The sequence below is a fragment of the Hetaerina americana genome, unplaced genomic scaffold (assembly GCF_022747635.1).
Source record: "Hetaerina americana unplaced genomic scaffold, ioHetAmer1.1.p SCAF_5, whole genome shotgun sequence".
NCBI classification, from domain to species: Eukaryota; Metazoa; Arthropoda; class Insecta; order Odonata; family Calopterygidae; genus Hetaerina; species Hetaerina americana.
In genome coordinates, this window is record NW_027287095.1 from 28558043 (window position 1) to 28575548 (window position 17506).

The window sequence follows — 17506 nt, forward strand, 5'->3', positions numbered from 1 at the left end:
TTCCTCTCTCTAAGGCCCCTCATGCCTCACATTAATTTATCTACATTTCAACACTAGGGTTTTTTTCTAAAGCAACAACATAAAAATGACATGAAAAATAACACAGAAATAAACACATAGGGTAAGACAAAAAGTCAAAGTTACACACCCTTCACACAAAAAACTTACAGCAATCTCTCTTTCTGGGGTGTGTTAGGAGAGATGTAAAATTAAAAAGCTTTTGGCAGTTTATTTCACAATCATTGAATTTCCATTAGTTAGCTAAACTAACTGGACAATTTGAATCACTTTTGTTATATTGTGAGTATTTCTTTAAAATAAAATGCAATCAATTTTCAAGTGCCACATTGTATGAACTATTTCTATAACTATTATACTACTGTTCAATATTGATTCATAATTAATCATATTCAATATTGATCAATATTTAGAAAATACAATCACCTACTTACTGGAAAACATCCCTTTGTTGTGGTTCAATTCCGAAGAACAGAAAGAGTGCAATCAAATAAAAGTAAATAAGAAGAGAAATTATATGCATGCAATATCCCATGCCATCAAAATTAGTAACATGATGCAAATTCACAAAAAATCAAGGAAAACAAAGGAAAACATCAATAAAATGGATAGGTGGGGTTTGAAATCATAAAGTGAATGTTGAGCAGAGGAAATGTCAGGATAAGGATTATTTGAGGGAGGTAATTAGAACTCCAAGGCCAGTTGACTTGGAAAAACTTGGAGAAAAGAAATGTCTTCTTCAGAAAAACAAAAGTGTGTCATTGAATTAAGGTTTTGAGAGGGATGTATTGGGAGTGTAGGTATTTTTTGGGTTAGGGCAATGATTTTTCTTTCTTTTGAACAGGATGAAAAACTAATGGTTTGAAGAGTCAAATACAAGGGTCTCTTGGCTATCAATATGTATTTCCTTCTTCCTGATACTTATTGCCACCGAAAAGAGGGGTTAATGGGACTTTTGGAGGCATAAAAATCCCCATGCCTCAACAATTTATGGCCCATTTCTCAGTTTCAAAAAAGAATTGAGACGAGAGCCATTCAACAAAGTACTTGCTGTTTTAAAAGCCATTGCAGGCCCTCAAAAGTATCAAACTGCGCAGGTCATCACATTATTTCAGCTTTCGCTATTGTGACTCCATTTATGCATATATTTATTTTAAAATCTTCCTGTAAAAAGTTGGAAGGTGTTTTTTTTATTATGATGTTTATAGCTGATTGCACACAAAAAAAAACACTGCTGATGTGCACTCACAAAAAAACTTGCCTCCCCTTCAGCACTTTTTTTCTAAATTCACAGAAAGCCACCCTGCAGGATAATTAAAAATCTTGCACAAATGTTTCTCCCAAATGATCACTCACTGCTCCAGAAGCTAGAAATTAGTCCATCTAAATGGTTGCGTTTGTACACAAACAGGACAACAGGTAAGTAAAGAGGAAATTGGACTTATGGATATAAATGATAAAAGTATTTCTTTAAAATTACAGACAGCAAAAGCATTCCCTGTCAGCTTCCACAAATAAACAGACAGAACATTAGAAAAATGTTTCTGTACTCTCCTTCCAAAGCGTAAAAAATCTCAAAGAAGTTGCATATATCTGCATCCTTTAAAAATTCTCTCTCCCCTTTATTTACATTGAAAGTAGAAATTGACAAAATGGATTATAAAAAATCACTCCACTACCTCATAAGTGAATAAAACCACCAATAATATATTGGGCAAATTTACCTCATATTATAAGATGGGACTCACGAATGGGATTGGGCCAATTGGTTGGAAAAAATGGGAAGTGGCAAAACATGGAAAAAGAAAAAAGTTTCTCTCTTTTATACATACTCTCCAGACCCTTAGCTATTATTGATTTAAAAAGTTGATTAGAAATTTCTTGTGGGTGGTAATGGGCAAAATGGGAGGGGGGATGAGGGGTCAGGGGACATTAGGGGTTATTTGGGGGAAAAAACAGTTTCAACCAGTCAAAAAACAGCTTTCAAAAAAGTGTTAGCCAGGTGGGGCCTAGCAGGTGCCTTCGTAAAAAAGGGCCTGCAAAAGTCATTTTCGGCCCCAAAAAAGTTGGAAAAAAGGGAGGAGGTTAGCATCAAAACCTTAGCAGCCAGGGAGGGGCCAAAAACAACGTGGGCCCCCAAGCCCCACGCCACCACCGTTGCTCACCAAGGACTGCAAAAACTCGATGAGAAAAAAAAGGCATTTGGTTTCAAAACCTCCTCTTCTCGCAAGCAAAATGCTCCATCACTAAAAAAACATATACTTCAGAGTACACTCAAAACCGCCAAAAGACAAAGTGGGTTTTGTGTTAATGACAAAATGGAACTGATTGGATGTCAAAGTATATACATGTAAATGTTATATACAATATGTAGAGGCTATAAATTATTATTTTTTATAAAAATAACTAGGAAGAAGTCAACAGTGAAGTATATGTACTGGGCAAAAGTACATAAGGTAAGTGCCGTAGAAACAAATAATATTCAAGATAATTGACTGTGAAAATGGAAAAATACACCTTTTGCAAAATAAAGAAACGTGTGATTCAACATAACCAATATAAATGCAAGAAGCACAAGATATTCTTTTAGTCTGTATGTATTTAATAATTATGTACACATGACTATCAAACCAAGATGGTACATACGTTCCAATATATACATATCTTCCAAGAATACCTGCTTTCTCTCCCAACCAACATACATCCTCATATACACTTCAAATGTTAATGTGGTTTACCATCAATGCATTCAGTGTACACATAAACGTTCTTAGACATTGAATTTTTTACCTTATCACGCAGGAATTTTTTCAATTAATGAAAAATAATTAGAAAATATGGATGCATAAATCCAATCAAATAAGCTTTTTATGTTGAAGTCATTGCTGGTGTAATAATATAATTTAGCAAAGCATTGGTACCACATTTTATTTCTTAAAATAAAAACACTACAAACATATCTAATAAAGTAATATAATAGTGCTTGAAACTGAAAACTTTTATGTGTACAGAAATAAAACAAACACACAACTGACACACTCACACAGGCACACACAACCAGACAATCAAAAAGAATTACCAGATTGTATCCCCAGAATCAATCACTGCATTTAGTCATACGGTACCACTACCAATGCAGTTGAACTTAAGTTTTGGAAAAGCCAATGCAAGAACGTCAACTTTTACCAGAGGTTAAAGGGAATAGAAACAAGCGCACATGATAAAAAAGGATTATATTACAAGGAAAAATGTAACTTTTGAAAATAACTTTTAGAGTCACAACTGGTGGGTGTGCATTTTGTGAGGAAGAGCCGGTTTGCACAAAACATGCAAACTCTATAAAACCAACCATTCGTAAAAAAAACGCATCTGATGAAGTGGAGGGTATGTATTAGAAAAGGAATGACCATTGAATATCAATGTAATAACATTTATCTGAGATGTGAACATTAAAAAAATTATTAATGAAATTCAAAATCCGAGATATTTCTTTATCTATTTATTTCTAATGGATGGACAATGAACCTTAGCAGAAATCCTGCATGGAATCTTGATATTCATGATTTTAAAACAACAAGCAAATTTAATCAAATGTATAAGCACAACCAGTTCTTCCAAAGAAAATGAAAGGTCTATCATTTCATAAGAAATATTAAGAGAGGAAGCATGGAAAGAAAAACTTTCATGAATAGCCAAGGTTAGTAATTCCCCTTAAAATAAATAGCCTCATAAAACAGTGATCGAAGCAATATCACTTAGTCGACTACTTCCAGTCTTTTTGAAGGGTGTTTGAGCTTCCATAAATAGGTATATGAAAATAAAAGCTAAAAGCTAGCAACTCCTGAATATAAATTCCTTGAAAAAAGACATTAAAACATTTATGTGCAGAGTAATTAGCAACTGAAAAGCATATGACATTATTATGTATCCTTAATTTCATAATTTCTGTATCAAAAATAAATACCACTTATGCAAGTATGAAAACCATGTTCACATTGAAATATCTTGTAAACTATATGACTAAGCAAGGCAAATGGAAAATTTAGTACTTACGTCTAAAGGCTTCTTCAAAACTATCCACCCTGATTCTGGTTGGATTTCAAAATAGTCTAGGTCCGATGGATTATACGGAGCGCTTAAGCTGTATACAATAGCACCATTATTATCTGCATCCTCATCAGAAGCTGAGACACGGAGAATGTTTGTCCCTATACTGGCATCTTGTTTCACGTTCTCAACGTATTTCTATGCATGATAAAAACATTACAAAAATGATTAACACATTTAAAATGCAACTCACTCAGTTTATGAATAAGAATCTATTTTTCTAGAAAACTCCAATACTTAAAAGTAGACACTAAAAATCCAAATTCCTTTCCATTCCAGGTCAAAAAAATGATATCCTGAAGCCATAAACATATTATTGATAAGGAAAAAATGCAATATATAAATACAATTTCAAGAAATGAGGGAAACGATCATTTTTCACCTATGTTCCTACAAACAAATTAACTAATGAGCAAACCTTCCATTACATGTATGTCAAAATTTTCTTGATTCCATTACTTTTGAATATAAACTAAGGCACACCATAACTGGGGTTGGGTTACAACCATTTCATATATCTCTCATATGAACTTCTCGAGCATCATGCCAAACATATCAAAAAGCTACCAGTCAAATAGATATTAATTTTTGAGTCATCAAATATTTCCCTGGGTCATTAAAGAGCTTGCATATGTATTTCATGGTTTTATGCATAAAACTCAAAGATTAGAGCATATAGGCTTTAACCAGAATTTTATTAAAGAGATAAATGCTCAGAGTAGGGGAATGATAAGTTCAGTGACAAATTTATGCCTAGATAATTGCCTAAAATACTGCAGTCAAATGCATTTAATCGATTAACTCACCACAATATCACTATTCATTCCATTCATAAATTAGAGGTTGAAAAATAATAGAACAAATTTATTGTCTCAATTAAAATAATTTTCTAAGTAAAAGGGAATCCTCTAAAAATTATATTTCCATTTTCACTCTCAGCAATGTGCATATACTTTTGAATTTTGATATGCCTTATTCTATGTAGATTTCAATGCATCAAAAAAGCCATAAATAAATGCAATTTAATATTTAATTATTCTAAGAAGCAATATCATTAATTCCAATTAACAATATAATGAAAGAATGGGCTTTTGATATTCAACAAAAAAATTTTGCAACAAAATTTTTGAATGACGAATCTAACGATTGAATTCAATTCTCGATGCTTTATGTTCATCCTATGCAAATGGATTACTGACTGCATATGACTCATATTTGAACAAGGATTTCTAAATGATTTTGGTGTGATACATACATATATTTTGGGTGTTTTAAATATATTTTTACAATACATGTGGTTGATCTTAATCTCACTGGTAATATAAAAATTTTCAAAAAGTGTAATAATCATTCCCTTGACTGGGATTTGTACCCAGATCCCTCTATGTATGACTGAGTGCTTCAGCCAGTTAAGACACCAAGGTGCCTTACAAACAAAGTTTTGAGTTATAAAAGGACAGCTTGATAGCTTAACTTGCTAAAGCTTTTGGTTATACATAGAGGGAGGGATCCAGGTTCAAATATTGGTCCAGGCAAATGATTTTTACACTTTAAAAATTGTGACATTGTAACGCATATTAATAGATGACTCCATCAAAAGTTACTGCTGCAGTATATACTGCAGTTTCTTTGAACTCACTGATAATAATTACCTAAAAACATGAAATCTTGACAGGCTTATAGGTTAAAGGATAATCAGGGAAATTCACTTGCTATATAAAAATAACTCTACCACCCAAGTTAGCACTGCTGTTTGTGCAATATTCTCCATAAACTAATGAACTGATACTATTGGTCACCTAAAAGTTAAACTCTGAAAATTGATCAACCAGCTTATACAAGTTCATAATTGGTAGGCTTGCATAAAGGTCACTCATTTTACAGAAAAAAGAATAATTTTATAATGAAAGTGGAGCTATATTTATGATATGGGTCTATATATTTTTATGAAAAATTAATCTTTCATCATTTTTTTAAGAAATGATGTGATCATACTTACCTGTCTGTCAAATAGAGGAGGGTTGTCATTGACATCAGTAATTTCCACTGTAAATGAACATACTCCCTCTAGAGATGGTTCTCCCTGATCTGTAGCTTTTACTGTTACTGACACAAACTTTCCATCATCTCCTTCACGATCAAACACCTGAAAAGGAAAATAATCAATTTGAAACTACAAAACTGAGCATTTATTCAGGATGAAAGTACTTTAAGTAGACACCCATTTAACCTCAATAAATTTGATAAGAGATTCAATTCTTTAAACTATGAACAAGAGCTTCGTGAAAATCTGAAGAAGCATCACTAATAAGTTTACCAAAGTGTACAGTTTAAATACTGTACTCTGCAATGTTCTCTAATTAGGCTCAATAAGTAGATGCATTATGTAAATATTATGCTGTAGCCTACTGGGTTAGAGTAGGTTTTTGATGGCCCCAATCACTACAAACTGCTACACTAATAAGCTAAAGAATGTCTGCCTGCCTAGCATGACATTAAATACTCTAAAAATCCAAGCTGCATATTGCAATGACTTATTTTTAGGTCTGAATACATTCTATCCACTCATAACTCCATCCAAATGTCTGTTCTTTTCCTTGATCTATCTCAACCATTGAACATTCTCCATTCTATCACAGTCTTCACCATCCCAGTGCCTCTTAGTATCTTCTACATCCTGCATAAGTCATGTGTCATTTACCTTGCCAGTCTACTCCCAATTTCTGCAAAATATTCATTAACTAGTTTACTAGGTTAATTGCCTTCTCAAAATTCACTAAATATACAAGTAAATTTCAGTTGAAATCATGTTTCATACTGTTGTGACCTCACTATCACTATAGCATCATGTGCACCAATTCCTTTTCTAAAACTAAATTGTTATTTCCTTAGGGAACATTTGTCCTTTACCCCACTATTATCATGCTCCTTAGTGCATGTGCACTCCATAATTTTATGGTCCATCATACTAAACTGCTTACCCCTTCACAAACTTCCTCTTAACCCCAGTCAAATTTAACCTGACACACAACGCCTTCTGTTTCAAAAATCAAACATTTACAGAGAACGGTGCAATCATGAGTATGAAGTACATGAGTGTAATAGGTACAACCATTTTACACAAGCCCTTTCAAGAGTCAACTTGAGCACTCATTTCTACACAAGTAGCCCTACCCTGGGTCATGTACATCAATGGCACTTTCATCATCTGACCCTTTCTGAAAAGTCCCTTTCAAATTCCATTAATAACAAATTTCCTTTTCTAAATCTCCTTCACACACTCAATTACCTCACCACAATAATATTTATAGATATAAACATCACATCTTACTAATAGGTAATTCACCATGTTCATGTATACACATAAACCTACCAAAAAATATGCATACCTACACTACAATAGCTACCATCCCCCACACATAAAAAGGTCCATCCCATTGACCCTCTTAAAGTATGCCCATGACCATAGAATCTATAACTCAACTAAGGAGTTGGAAATATACTTACCCAACCGACCTATCTACCTTAGTCCTTACAAAATGTTTACACTCAAGCAATTTACTAATTAAACATATCTTGCAACCATCCTCTCATCTCATCTCTCATCCTCTCAAAAAATGGCCTGAACTAAACATCAATTTTTGTACTACATAATTCCCAGGTTCCAGCAATATCATTTAAGTTCACCATGATTCATTATTGCAAACAATAAAGCCATCTCTGACCTAATAAATAAATGTAACTTGGTTATTTGTCACTACCCCAGCTACCTGTGAGAGGTCCTTTTACCTGGAACAGCATTGCCAACCACGCACTCAACCCACTCCTCCTCAATCACACCCATACCAGCACCCAGAGTGCAAATTGTGCCCCTTATCAAAACCTCTCTCTATTTAAACCACTTCACCACAACCTTCCCAATACAAATCAACAAAAATGGTTACTGCTCCTCCAAGAATACCATCTATCTTCACGCAACTCATGTATCTCTTAAAAGCAAAAAGCACCAAACCCTAGAACAGGCAATTTAACGGCCAAAATTTTCCTAAAAAATGTGTCACCCTGGTCCTTCCCATTCCTATTCTCTATACCCCAAGTTCATTACACCAACATGCATAAATCTGGCTGCACCAAGTATTCCAAGGTGCTGGGCTGAATCACAGCCACTAAATACTATAAGTACCACTGATCATTTTACAACCCAAAACACAAACTACTCTCTTCAAAAAAGCACCCTCTGCCCAACCAATAACCCTCACCAGCCCCAAAAGACCCAGCCGTTGCCAGTCTATCGTATGGATGAAGACAAATTAGTTGCATACAGCCTCTCTAATGACAGATATGGCATCTAAGGTTCAGCCAAAATGAATTTGCATTTTTCATCTAAATTTCAAGAATCTTTAGAGGACATCCAAATCGGACATCACATCTGCAAATTTTTTAAGATCAATTATTGAAAAAGTTTATTGTGACTTGTTACTTAAAAGTAGTGATTTTTCATTCAGGTGATTCACAGCGTACAATCTATTTTCCATGATGTTTTTTTTTAATTCCAGATGAAATATAACACTCAGGAAAAGCTATCACAAGGTTATCAATTGTCAGTCATTTTTTAAATGGCTTACAACCACAGCCAGGCTTACAACTAGTCAGTGTCTATCCCTCGAACTGGCTTACTCTAATATGTATATGTCCTGTCCTAAATATATTATTTTAATTATTAGAATGTTAACCATGAATTAACATGCTTAACTGAAAGATAGGTTAAGGAGTATGGGAACCTACCTTGTTTGTAGAAACTTCTCCGGTTTCCTCGTCAACTGTAAATTTTGTTCCCTTTTGATTTGGTTGTTGCACAATTGAATATTTCACCTGCCCATTGACTCCTTTATCTTCATCAGTGGCATGGACCTGAAAAAATTATGAAAGAATTTAAACTACAAACCGTTTTATAAAGCATAACAAAAGGGCCAATAAAATCCAATTCAGTTCCAAACTATTTGTCCCAGCGATTTAATCTCTGACAGCCCATTTATTGTTACTTTTACTAATTAGCAATTATAAATGAGGTTCAAAACATAATTTTAGAATAAATTTGCTACATTTATGTAAAATATTTCCAGCACTGATACTTCAAAATCAGCATTTAATATTAAGGGCTACAGAAGTAAGCAACATTTGGAAACCTTCAGCTAGGTAGGCAAACTTCAAGTGTCAGTAATTTAAATAAAAATATATCTTTTGGTTCCTAACACGTATAAATAAATGAAAATGTTGACAAAATTATGAAAACATAATTTTTGCACAATTGATTAGCATAAAAATAAAGAAAAGTAATTTTTAATGTTCAGTTTTAATTGTGCAAAAGACATTAGTATGATTTACATATCAGGTGATTAAGCAATGCTGGGTGTTCATACTTAACATCACAATACCATGTACACAAAAGCATAATTAAATATATTATAATTGGAATGTTAACTTCAGAAAACATATCCTGAAATATTAGCACATTAAAAACAGCTTGGGCCATTTACGAATGTTGTTAGTATTAGCTGGGTACCAATCTCTCAGTGTAATGATCATTATGGTCTGCCAAAGGTGATCCTGGCATATGCCACCCCTGGACTGAACATGATGTATGCATAGGTAAGTACCTATTTTAAATTTCACGGCTATCTGAATTTCCTCCAAAGTTTAACAGTCTCGAAACTAATGGATAATAATTTTTTTCTTTATTCTGTCACCCTAGAGCAAAGAAATTCCAACCCATAAGTAATTGTACCATGGTGGGCTGAGGATGCCGAAATATAGAAAAGGAGTAGAAAAATCAACTGGATCAATAAATGGCAATTATGCTGGCTATGAACCGACTTGCTCAGCTGCCACAATGTCCCTTTCTCAAAATGATTACTCCTCTCCATAACATTATATTTATATACTGGGTATATATTCCACATGCTGTTCAATATTAATATATTATTTTCCTTTTTTAACATAAAAATTTTCAACTTGTTTTAAAGTTGAAGAGCTCAATAAAGTACTCAATATTTTATTTCCTGCTCATAAATTAACACTAAACATTAAAAAAGTAATCCAAAAATTAAATCCTCTGTTCATGGACCTTACCTATCACTTCAATCAATAAATATGCAAACAGACAATAACATTGAAAGAAACCAAACCTCACATCCTTATATTTCCTTGGCAGGCCCATCCCTCCCTAGCTAATTTTGACTATTTCAAGGGCTGCATAGCATCCAATGAAGTAATTTGTACAATTGGGCAATGCTACAGTAGTCATGATGCCAAATCAGACCCCTTTCATTAAATGAATTAACATTCAACTAGGAGAATCCTTCCAAGTCAATATATTTCACAGGGAAAAAAGGAACTTTCAAATGAAACGCCAGCATCAATTGAATGATTTGTTTTAAATTGGTACACAATATATTCATTAGCCTTCATTAGATGTTTTTATGTGTACTGCAAAGCCTTTACTATGGGAAAATAGGAGATGCCTGGTGCTCAAAGAAGTTTTATCCTGTCCATTGGTATATATATTAAAATCAAGCAATTTCTTTGACTCCAGATGAACTTTCATAAAATGGTCAGCAAAATCAATTTGCACTGCGATCATTTCACATGGAATGATAGCCTTTAACAATGCAAATACTTTCTCATCTCCTGTCCTCACAGTAATGTGAGCTCTGGATGAAAAAGTTTAAGCAAAGGGATATTTTATGAATTAAAGTTCATATTTCAACACTCCCTATTTGATACAAGTAGGACTGAGACATAATATACATGACATACCTTAATTACTGGACTACCATTAGGAGCACCTTCCTCTACTTTCGGGTAGTATGTGCCACACTCCTTAAAGACAGGCTTGTTGTCATTAACATCAGTGATAAAGACCACTACAACAGCCGTTGATGTGTGGAGGGTTGTGTCACCTCCTGGGCAGCAGGAACCATCATCAGTAGCTGTAACATTCAATTCATACTTGTCCCTATCAAGGGATGTTGCTCGACCATGAAGACGAATGACACCAGTGACTTCCTCAATGGCAAACTGGCCAGCAGAAGATGTTCCAGGACCACCACTTGTGCCACCACCAACAAAACTAGTGTCAGGAGGAAAAGATAAAGGTTGAATTAGTTAATTCGCCATGTCACTAGGGCCTTTTCAAGCAATTTGAAAAGTATTAGGTTTAAAGTTTCAATATTATTGAGCCAATGAAAAAGGAGTAATTAAAGCATAAGAAACAATACTATGATAGTTACATTGGATCAAAACTCATTTAGAACGTTAATAAAATGTTGTTAATTAAAAAAGAAATGGAACTTTTTTTAATTCCAGGTGAAAAATATTTCTTTGTCCAATTTTGCTTATCCTCAGTAAATTCATGTTAATGATTTTGATACTTCAAAATACACACAAACTTCCTTCCCATTTCCACAGATTTGATATCACTTTGGTTAAGGTTTTAACAAATATTTTCCTCTGTTTCTCATTTTTTACCTTTGATAATGTGTAATTATTTCTCAAATTTCTTCAAAACCTTTCCAATTTAATAGATAATCCCCCAATTTCTAAGCAGAAACACACTAAACAACCTACTAAGGATGTCTCTAGTTTGTCTTAAGTAAATTATCAGTGGTTCTTTAGCTTGTCTTACAAAATATGATTTTTTGGCAGTTGCCTGGCACAGGAAACATTCAAGCGAAGAGAAAGACATATTAGTATTTCGTGTCCCAATAGCTTCCAAATTACATGTGATATGATTCCAATTACTTTACTGTGACTACATATAAAGTTTTGCATCAATTTTATAAATTCTGTTGGTAAATGCCTTATAAGTATAAAGAAAGGGAAAAGTGATAATTGGCAGTGGTCAGCAGGCTTAATGGTTTAAAAAATGAAGAAAAAATATTGTATTTTCATCAGTAGATGTTTCAATTTCATTAAAAGGTTTCTGAAAAGTTAGGAAAAATGAAAGGGAGACTTTTTATGAGCTAATTTGTAGCATTTAACAAGGAGGAGTTTAGCCACATGATTTTGACAGTTAAAATTATGACTCTTTCCAAAAAAATAAAAGAAGCAGTATTTAAGGATTATTGGACCAAAATTTTGATTTCATATGCAGCAAAGGTAATTCTTAGGATGACCAATGATACATGCAGACTTAGAAAAAGATCTGTTAGGGTTTATAAGGGGGATAGGCACATGTGATCCCATAGTAATAAGGTCACTTTTAGTAAGAAACAAAGAGTACAACCAAGATCGATGTGTATGTTTTGTGGATTTTGAGAAGGCATTCTACAGAGTAAACTAGTTAATGAATGTTTTGATGAAAATAAGAGTTGACTGGAGGGGTAAATAGCTAATGAACTTATGACATATCAGAATCTTGCATATCTCAGACTGTGTAGGTGAGGATAGTGACCTGAGTCAAAATGATTGGAGCATTTAAATCTTTGTTGAATACGAAATTATGCATTTTCACGAGGTCATAAGACATCAAAAAGTTCACAGAAAACCAAAATACAATGATCTCTTTTTATGCAATTCTGTTTTCAAATGTTTTATAAGTTGGCTAAAAATCTATGACCCGAGGAAACTCATTAAGGTGGGATGAAATTGGAGTTTATTTCAGTCATGGTGCTTTCAAATGTATCACAGACAAAATCCAAAGGACCTTGCAAAACGAAGATGCACACTACTCGTATATGTACACAAGCCAATGGGGTGTGGAATGACATCTAATTAGATATATCCCCAAAAAAATGATGAGGGTCAAATATTTGAGTCAGGTATTTTTGGGCCAAAAGAAGTGGCCAGATCCATGCTTTGAGAGAAATATTCTATGCCTGCACGAGAGATACTTAAAAATTACGGAATGATACTTAAGAAACTTAAAAATTACTAAATGCCATTAAATTCACTTGAGGACATTTTGCAGACTTTGGGGTAGATCTAGTCATAATAGTTCACATTCGACAAAAAGCAATGGTTTAAACAAAAACTTGGTCCACATCTATTGAAGTAATATAAAAGTAATTTCACTTAAATCAGAGTCATCTGTATCACCAGGACAAATATTAGTGAGTAGGAAACTGAGAGGAAATCAACCAGTCAAAGGTGCCAATGACCCAATGGGGAAGAGAAAGTATTGGGAAAACTGAAGATAAAAAGAAAAAGGTGAATGTCTATTATGAAATACGAGGGTCATCCGGAAAGTAGTACCCGTTCGTGCCGCATGAAGTGCTGACGACGCGAGTAGCCGCTGGACGAGGTCAGATAGCTTCAGTGGCTTGTCTGCCTTCTCTGAGCCAAGTTGCGTGACGCTAGCATTGCCTGTGTTGTTTCTGTGATTGTTTACAATGTTTAAAAAAATTGAGAACGCCGCCAGTTGTGAAGTGAGGGCAGTGATTAAATTCCTCAATGCAAGAAACGTTCGCCCATGTGATATTCATCGCCAATTAAAGGAGGTGTATGGAGACAATGTAATGGACGAGTCGTCTGTTCGGCGGTGGTGTCGCAACTTCAACATGGGGAGGGGGAACACACACGACGATGAGCGTTCGGAGAGACCGTCTGTCATTACAGACCAACTGGTGAGCTCAGTTGACGAATTCGTGAGGAACGATCGGCGCGTCACAATTGATGACATCTGTGAGCATTTTCCCAATGTTTCTCGAACAATTGTTCATGAAATTGTTAAACACCATCTGCATTATGCAAAAATTTGTGCAAGATGGGTCCCTCGCGTATCTCAATGAGCTGGCGGCGAAGGACTATGCAGCAGGAATACAGAAACTTGTCACACGTTATGACAAATGCCTTAATTTGCTTGGAGATTATGTTGAGAAGTAGTTTAAAGTATCCTCTTTCAAATAAAATTTTTTATGTTTGTTAATATTTACTTTTGTGTCTTTATTTCACGAACGGGTACTACTTTCCGGATGACCCTCGTAGATTCCAGGAAATCATGCCATTCATTTGAATATAGTGAAACGGTGATAATCTAAGGTGCAGCTAAGGTGATTGTTAAGCAAAGTTAAGGCATAACATATTGTATAACACATTGTATATTCCCAAGTCTCATGCTGCCATGATTCACCATAACATCATATAATGTAAATTTGAGGCTCCCAACTATTAGATGGGCAATTTAAGAGTTAAGAATGATCTAATATAAAAATTTCCTGAGAGAAAATATACCCATGAAATATTTATCAACTTAACCCTGTGACCCCAAATGTGAATGGTGCCGATACAGGGGAGATAAGATAGCCTAGCCTAAGGTAGCAGTCGGTCAGATAACAACCATCAGCATGGACAATGTTATTTATATGCCAAGGCATTGAAGTGATTGTTTGACATAAATGGGGATTTTTAGGGCTGGTATCAATGTATTGATATTGTGACATGACACCACCACTATAGCTGGCAGCACTAGGACACTTTCAGAAATAGGCATTATACTTGGTATCACATGTGTTTATGTTTTAAGCATGGTAATGAAATTTAATATGATGTCAATTTGCATCATATATATAATTTAAAATCCATCTTATATAATCTACAGCCTGCAGCAGTAAATATTGAAGGTATACCCTCACTGAAACCTAATTTTTTACCATTTTTACACAGCATTTAGTCTTTCTCTCTCCTATATTCATTAAGTTCCCAGTTAAATACTGTCAGGCAGACATTGGGCATCAGATTATATAACAAACTACCCAAAAGTATCAAGGATACAAAGGGAACTGCTGCATTCAAGCATAAATTAAAAAGATATCTACAGTGCAATTTGATCTACTCAGTTGACGAATATCTCAACAATATTTCCGACCAGTAAGTTCATACTTTTAGTTTCTAGCAATGGTCATGGTCTGATTCATGTTGGTGATCAATGATTTTTCTGAATTTGATATTGCATGTGCATGTTACAGCCTATGTTCATTCATTTGTGCCAAACATTTATGTAACTATCAGCATCATTTCTTTTATGTATCTTAATTGAGCCTGTGTCTTTGCTCCTTTTAGACGTGCCTTATATCATGTACATACACCACCTACCTGGTATTTTTGTATTGTGATCTCTGGGCAAATAAAAAGTAATAATAATAATTGAGAGACAAAAAAAGGATTAAAGTTAGATGCTCTACTTACCCAAATCGGACATTGTCTCCATCTTTGTCAGATGCTACAACAGTGGTGACTAAAGTGTTAGGGCCAGCATTTTCATCCACATTTGGCGTGTACACTTGCTGAGAAAATTTTGGCTCTTCGTCATTCTTATTTTTAGTGTAGATACGAACAGTTGCAGTTCCAGTCTTGGCAGGTTCACCTATAAAAAAAATCAACCGCATTAGCATGTAAACTTACATTATTTCAAATGATAGAAATTTTTTAAACTTATGAAATAAAACATGTATCTTGAAAATAATTGAAAAATAAAATAATTTTTCACATCATTTCACCATTTAACTGAGTATGAAAACAACATGATAAGTGAATGAAGTTTGGCCATCATAGTGCCTAAATTATTGTCAATGCGGAGTGAATTTTTAGGTTCATGCATTAATTGAATGTTTTAATTTATCTTCAAAATTTTACTTCAACAACCAATTTTTAATGGGAGGTGGATTTGAAAACTGGTTTTGATGAAAAATCAATTCGCTTCAATTAATATGGTAATTGTCAGACACAGAAAAAATTTTGTCTCAATTATTCTTAAGGCAATGCTTAAGTTTTACACAATCTCTTAAATAAGCGTCAAACACTTGCCAGCAACCATAATTAATTTAAAGATGATATTTATGCGGGAACGTTTTCCAAGTTAACCCAATATATAAAATAAGTGATTGTCTTAATCCTTTCCTCATTGGGGAATAATACAATGTCCTACTTATTAGGAACTCGAGGTTATCTAAAATGCATCATTTTCACATATTCCTTGATTACTCTTTATACTTTTGGATCTATTGTAAATTCCATTTTTAACATATCCTAATTACAGAAGTAGAAAATAACTGATTTTTGCAAAGATACTATTAAAATTACCTTTGTCCATTGCAGTAACAACAAATTCATAGTAGGCATTATTGTTGTCAGCATCAAGTTGCCTGTCATTGCTAATGACCCCAGCAGCATCTACACTAAAATGATCATCTGACACCAAATACTCTATTTCAGCATTAGCTCCAGAATCAGCATCTGTGGCACGAACACGAAGAACTGATGTTCCTATTGGAATGTCCTCATCAACATTATGGGCTTGGTAATCGGGAAGTTCAAATTTCGGAGCATTATCATTTACATCAGTTACCCTAATGGTGAGCTGCAAGAGAAATGAAATTTATTAGTAATAACAGCTAATGTTTGCCATATTATTTATGGTTGAATTTTATCATTTCCATAGTCCTAAATCATACACATTATACCAATGAATTATGCATTCTCATATCCTGAATAAAAATTCTGCCTTTAATTCATTGAAAATATACCGAAAACGATTTAATCAAATACCTTTCTCACACAGAAAATGAAAATTACAGGAATGGCCAACGATTATGTCATCAAAATGCAGCATTTGAGTTTAATGAATTCTTTACTTCAAGGTTGAATTAAAAATGTATTTAGTATTTAATTACTGACATAAATGATGTTGAGAATAAAGAGACATTTGACAAGGTCTAACATACAGTATGTTCTGCATTTTTATTGTGTAATATAAATCTTATGGAGCTGCATCATGTACTTATACTTAAAAAAGAGGTAGATGGATCTTACATAGCATATAATTTGAATTGAATTTTATCTATATACATGTTTTCTCCCTAAATTATTCAGTATGACTTATTTCACGAGTTTTCAAGAAGATATTAAGGTACACAGTGAAGCATTTGAAGTGTGAAATATGACATTAGAACAACATAGTTTCCAGCTTAACGTTGTGGATATTTTACATATTGAATGAAAATGATATTTAACCCGAACAATTTCTACTATTCTATTTTTAATCACCCAATCTGAGTTTTGACACTTCTGTGTCATCTTCACATGAAGCATCAAAACCTGAGTCAACAGAATAAAAATATTACAGTGGAAATCACAAGTACTAAATATGATACCTCTCCAATATGAAATTATATATTTTTAAGGTCTTTAAAAATGAATGACAATAAATTCCTAATTATTTGGAAAGAAAAAGTGTCCTGACAAGCTCAGGGAATATGAATGCTTCAATTGAAAGAACCAATGTTAATTTAGCATTGGTAAGAAAAACTAAAGAGAAGCTTAGAATAAATTGACTTAGGCACTGAAATTGGCTAGGATAAACTTTAATACACCTTAATTAGGTTTT

The 17506-nt window shown here is 33.8% G+C and overlaps 1 protein-coding gene across 1 annotated transcript in view; it reads right to left on the reverse strand.

Annotated features, from left to right (window-relative positions):
* The window catches only part of CadN (neural cadherin), a 1574690-nt gene that overhangs the window by 940041 nt on the left and 617143 nt on the right, over positions 1-17506 (reverse strand). Inside the window, exons 6-11 of the mRNA XM_071591874.1 lie at positions 16204-16480; positions 15310-15487; positions 10942-11254; positions 8911-9036; positions 6125-6271; positions 4072-4263 (exon numbers count right to left, since the gene is read on the reverse strand). Of these exons, the coding sequence (XP_071447975.1) occupies positions 4072-4263; positions 6125-6271; positions 8911-9036; positions 10942-11254; positions 15310-15487; positions 16204-16480 (1233 nt within the window). The remainder of the gene's footprint in view (positions 1-4071; positions 4264-6124; positions 6272-8910; positions 9037-10941; positions 11255-15309; positions 15488-16203; positions 16481-17506) is intronic.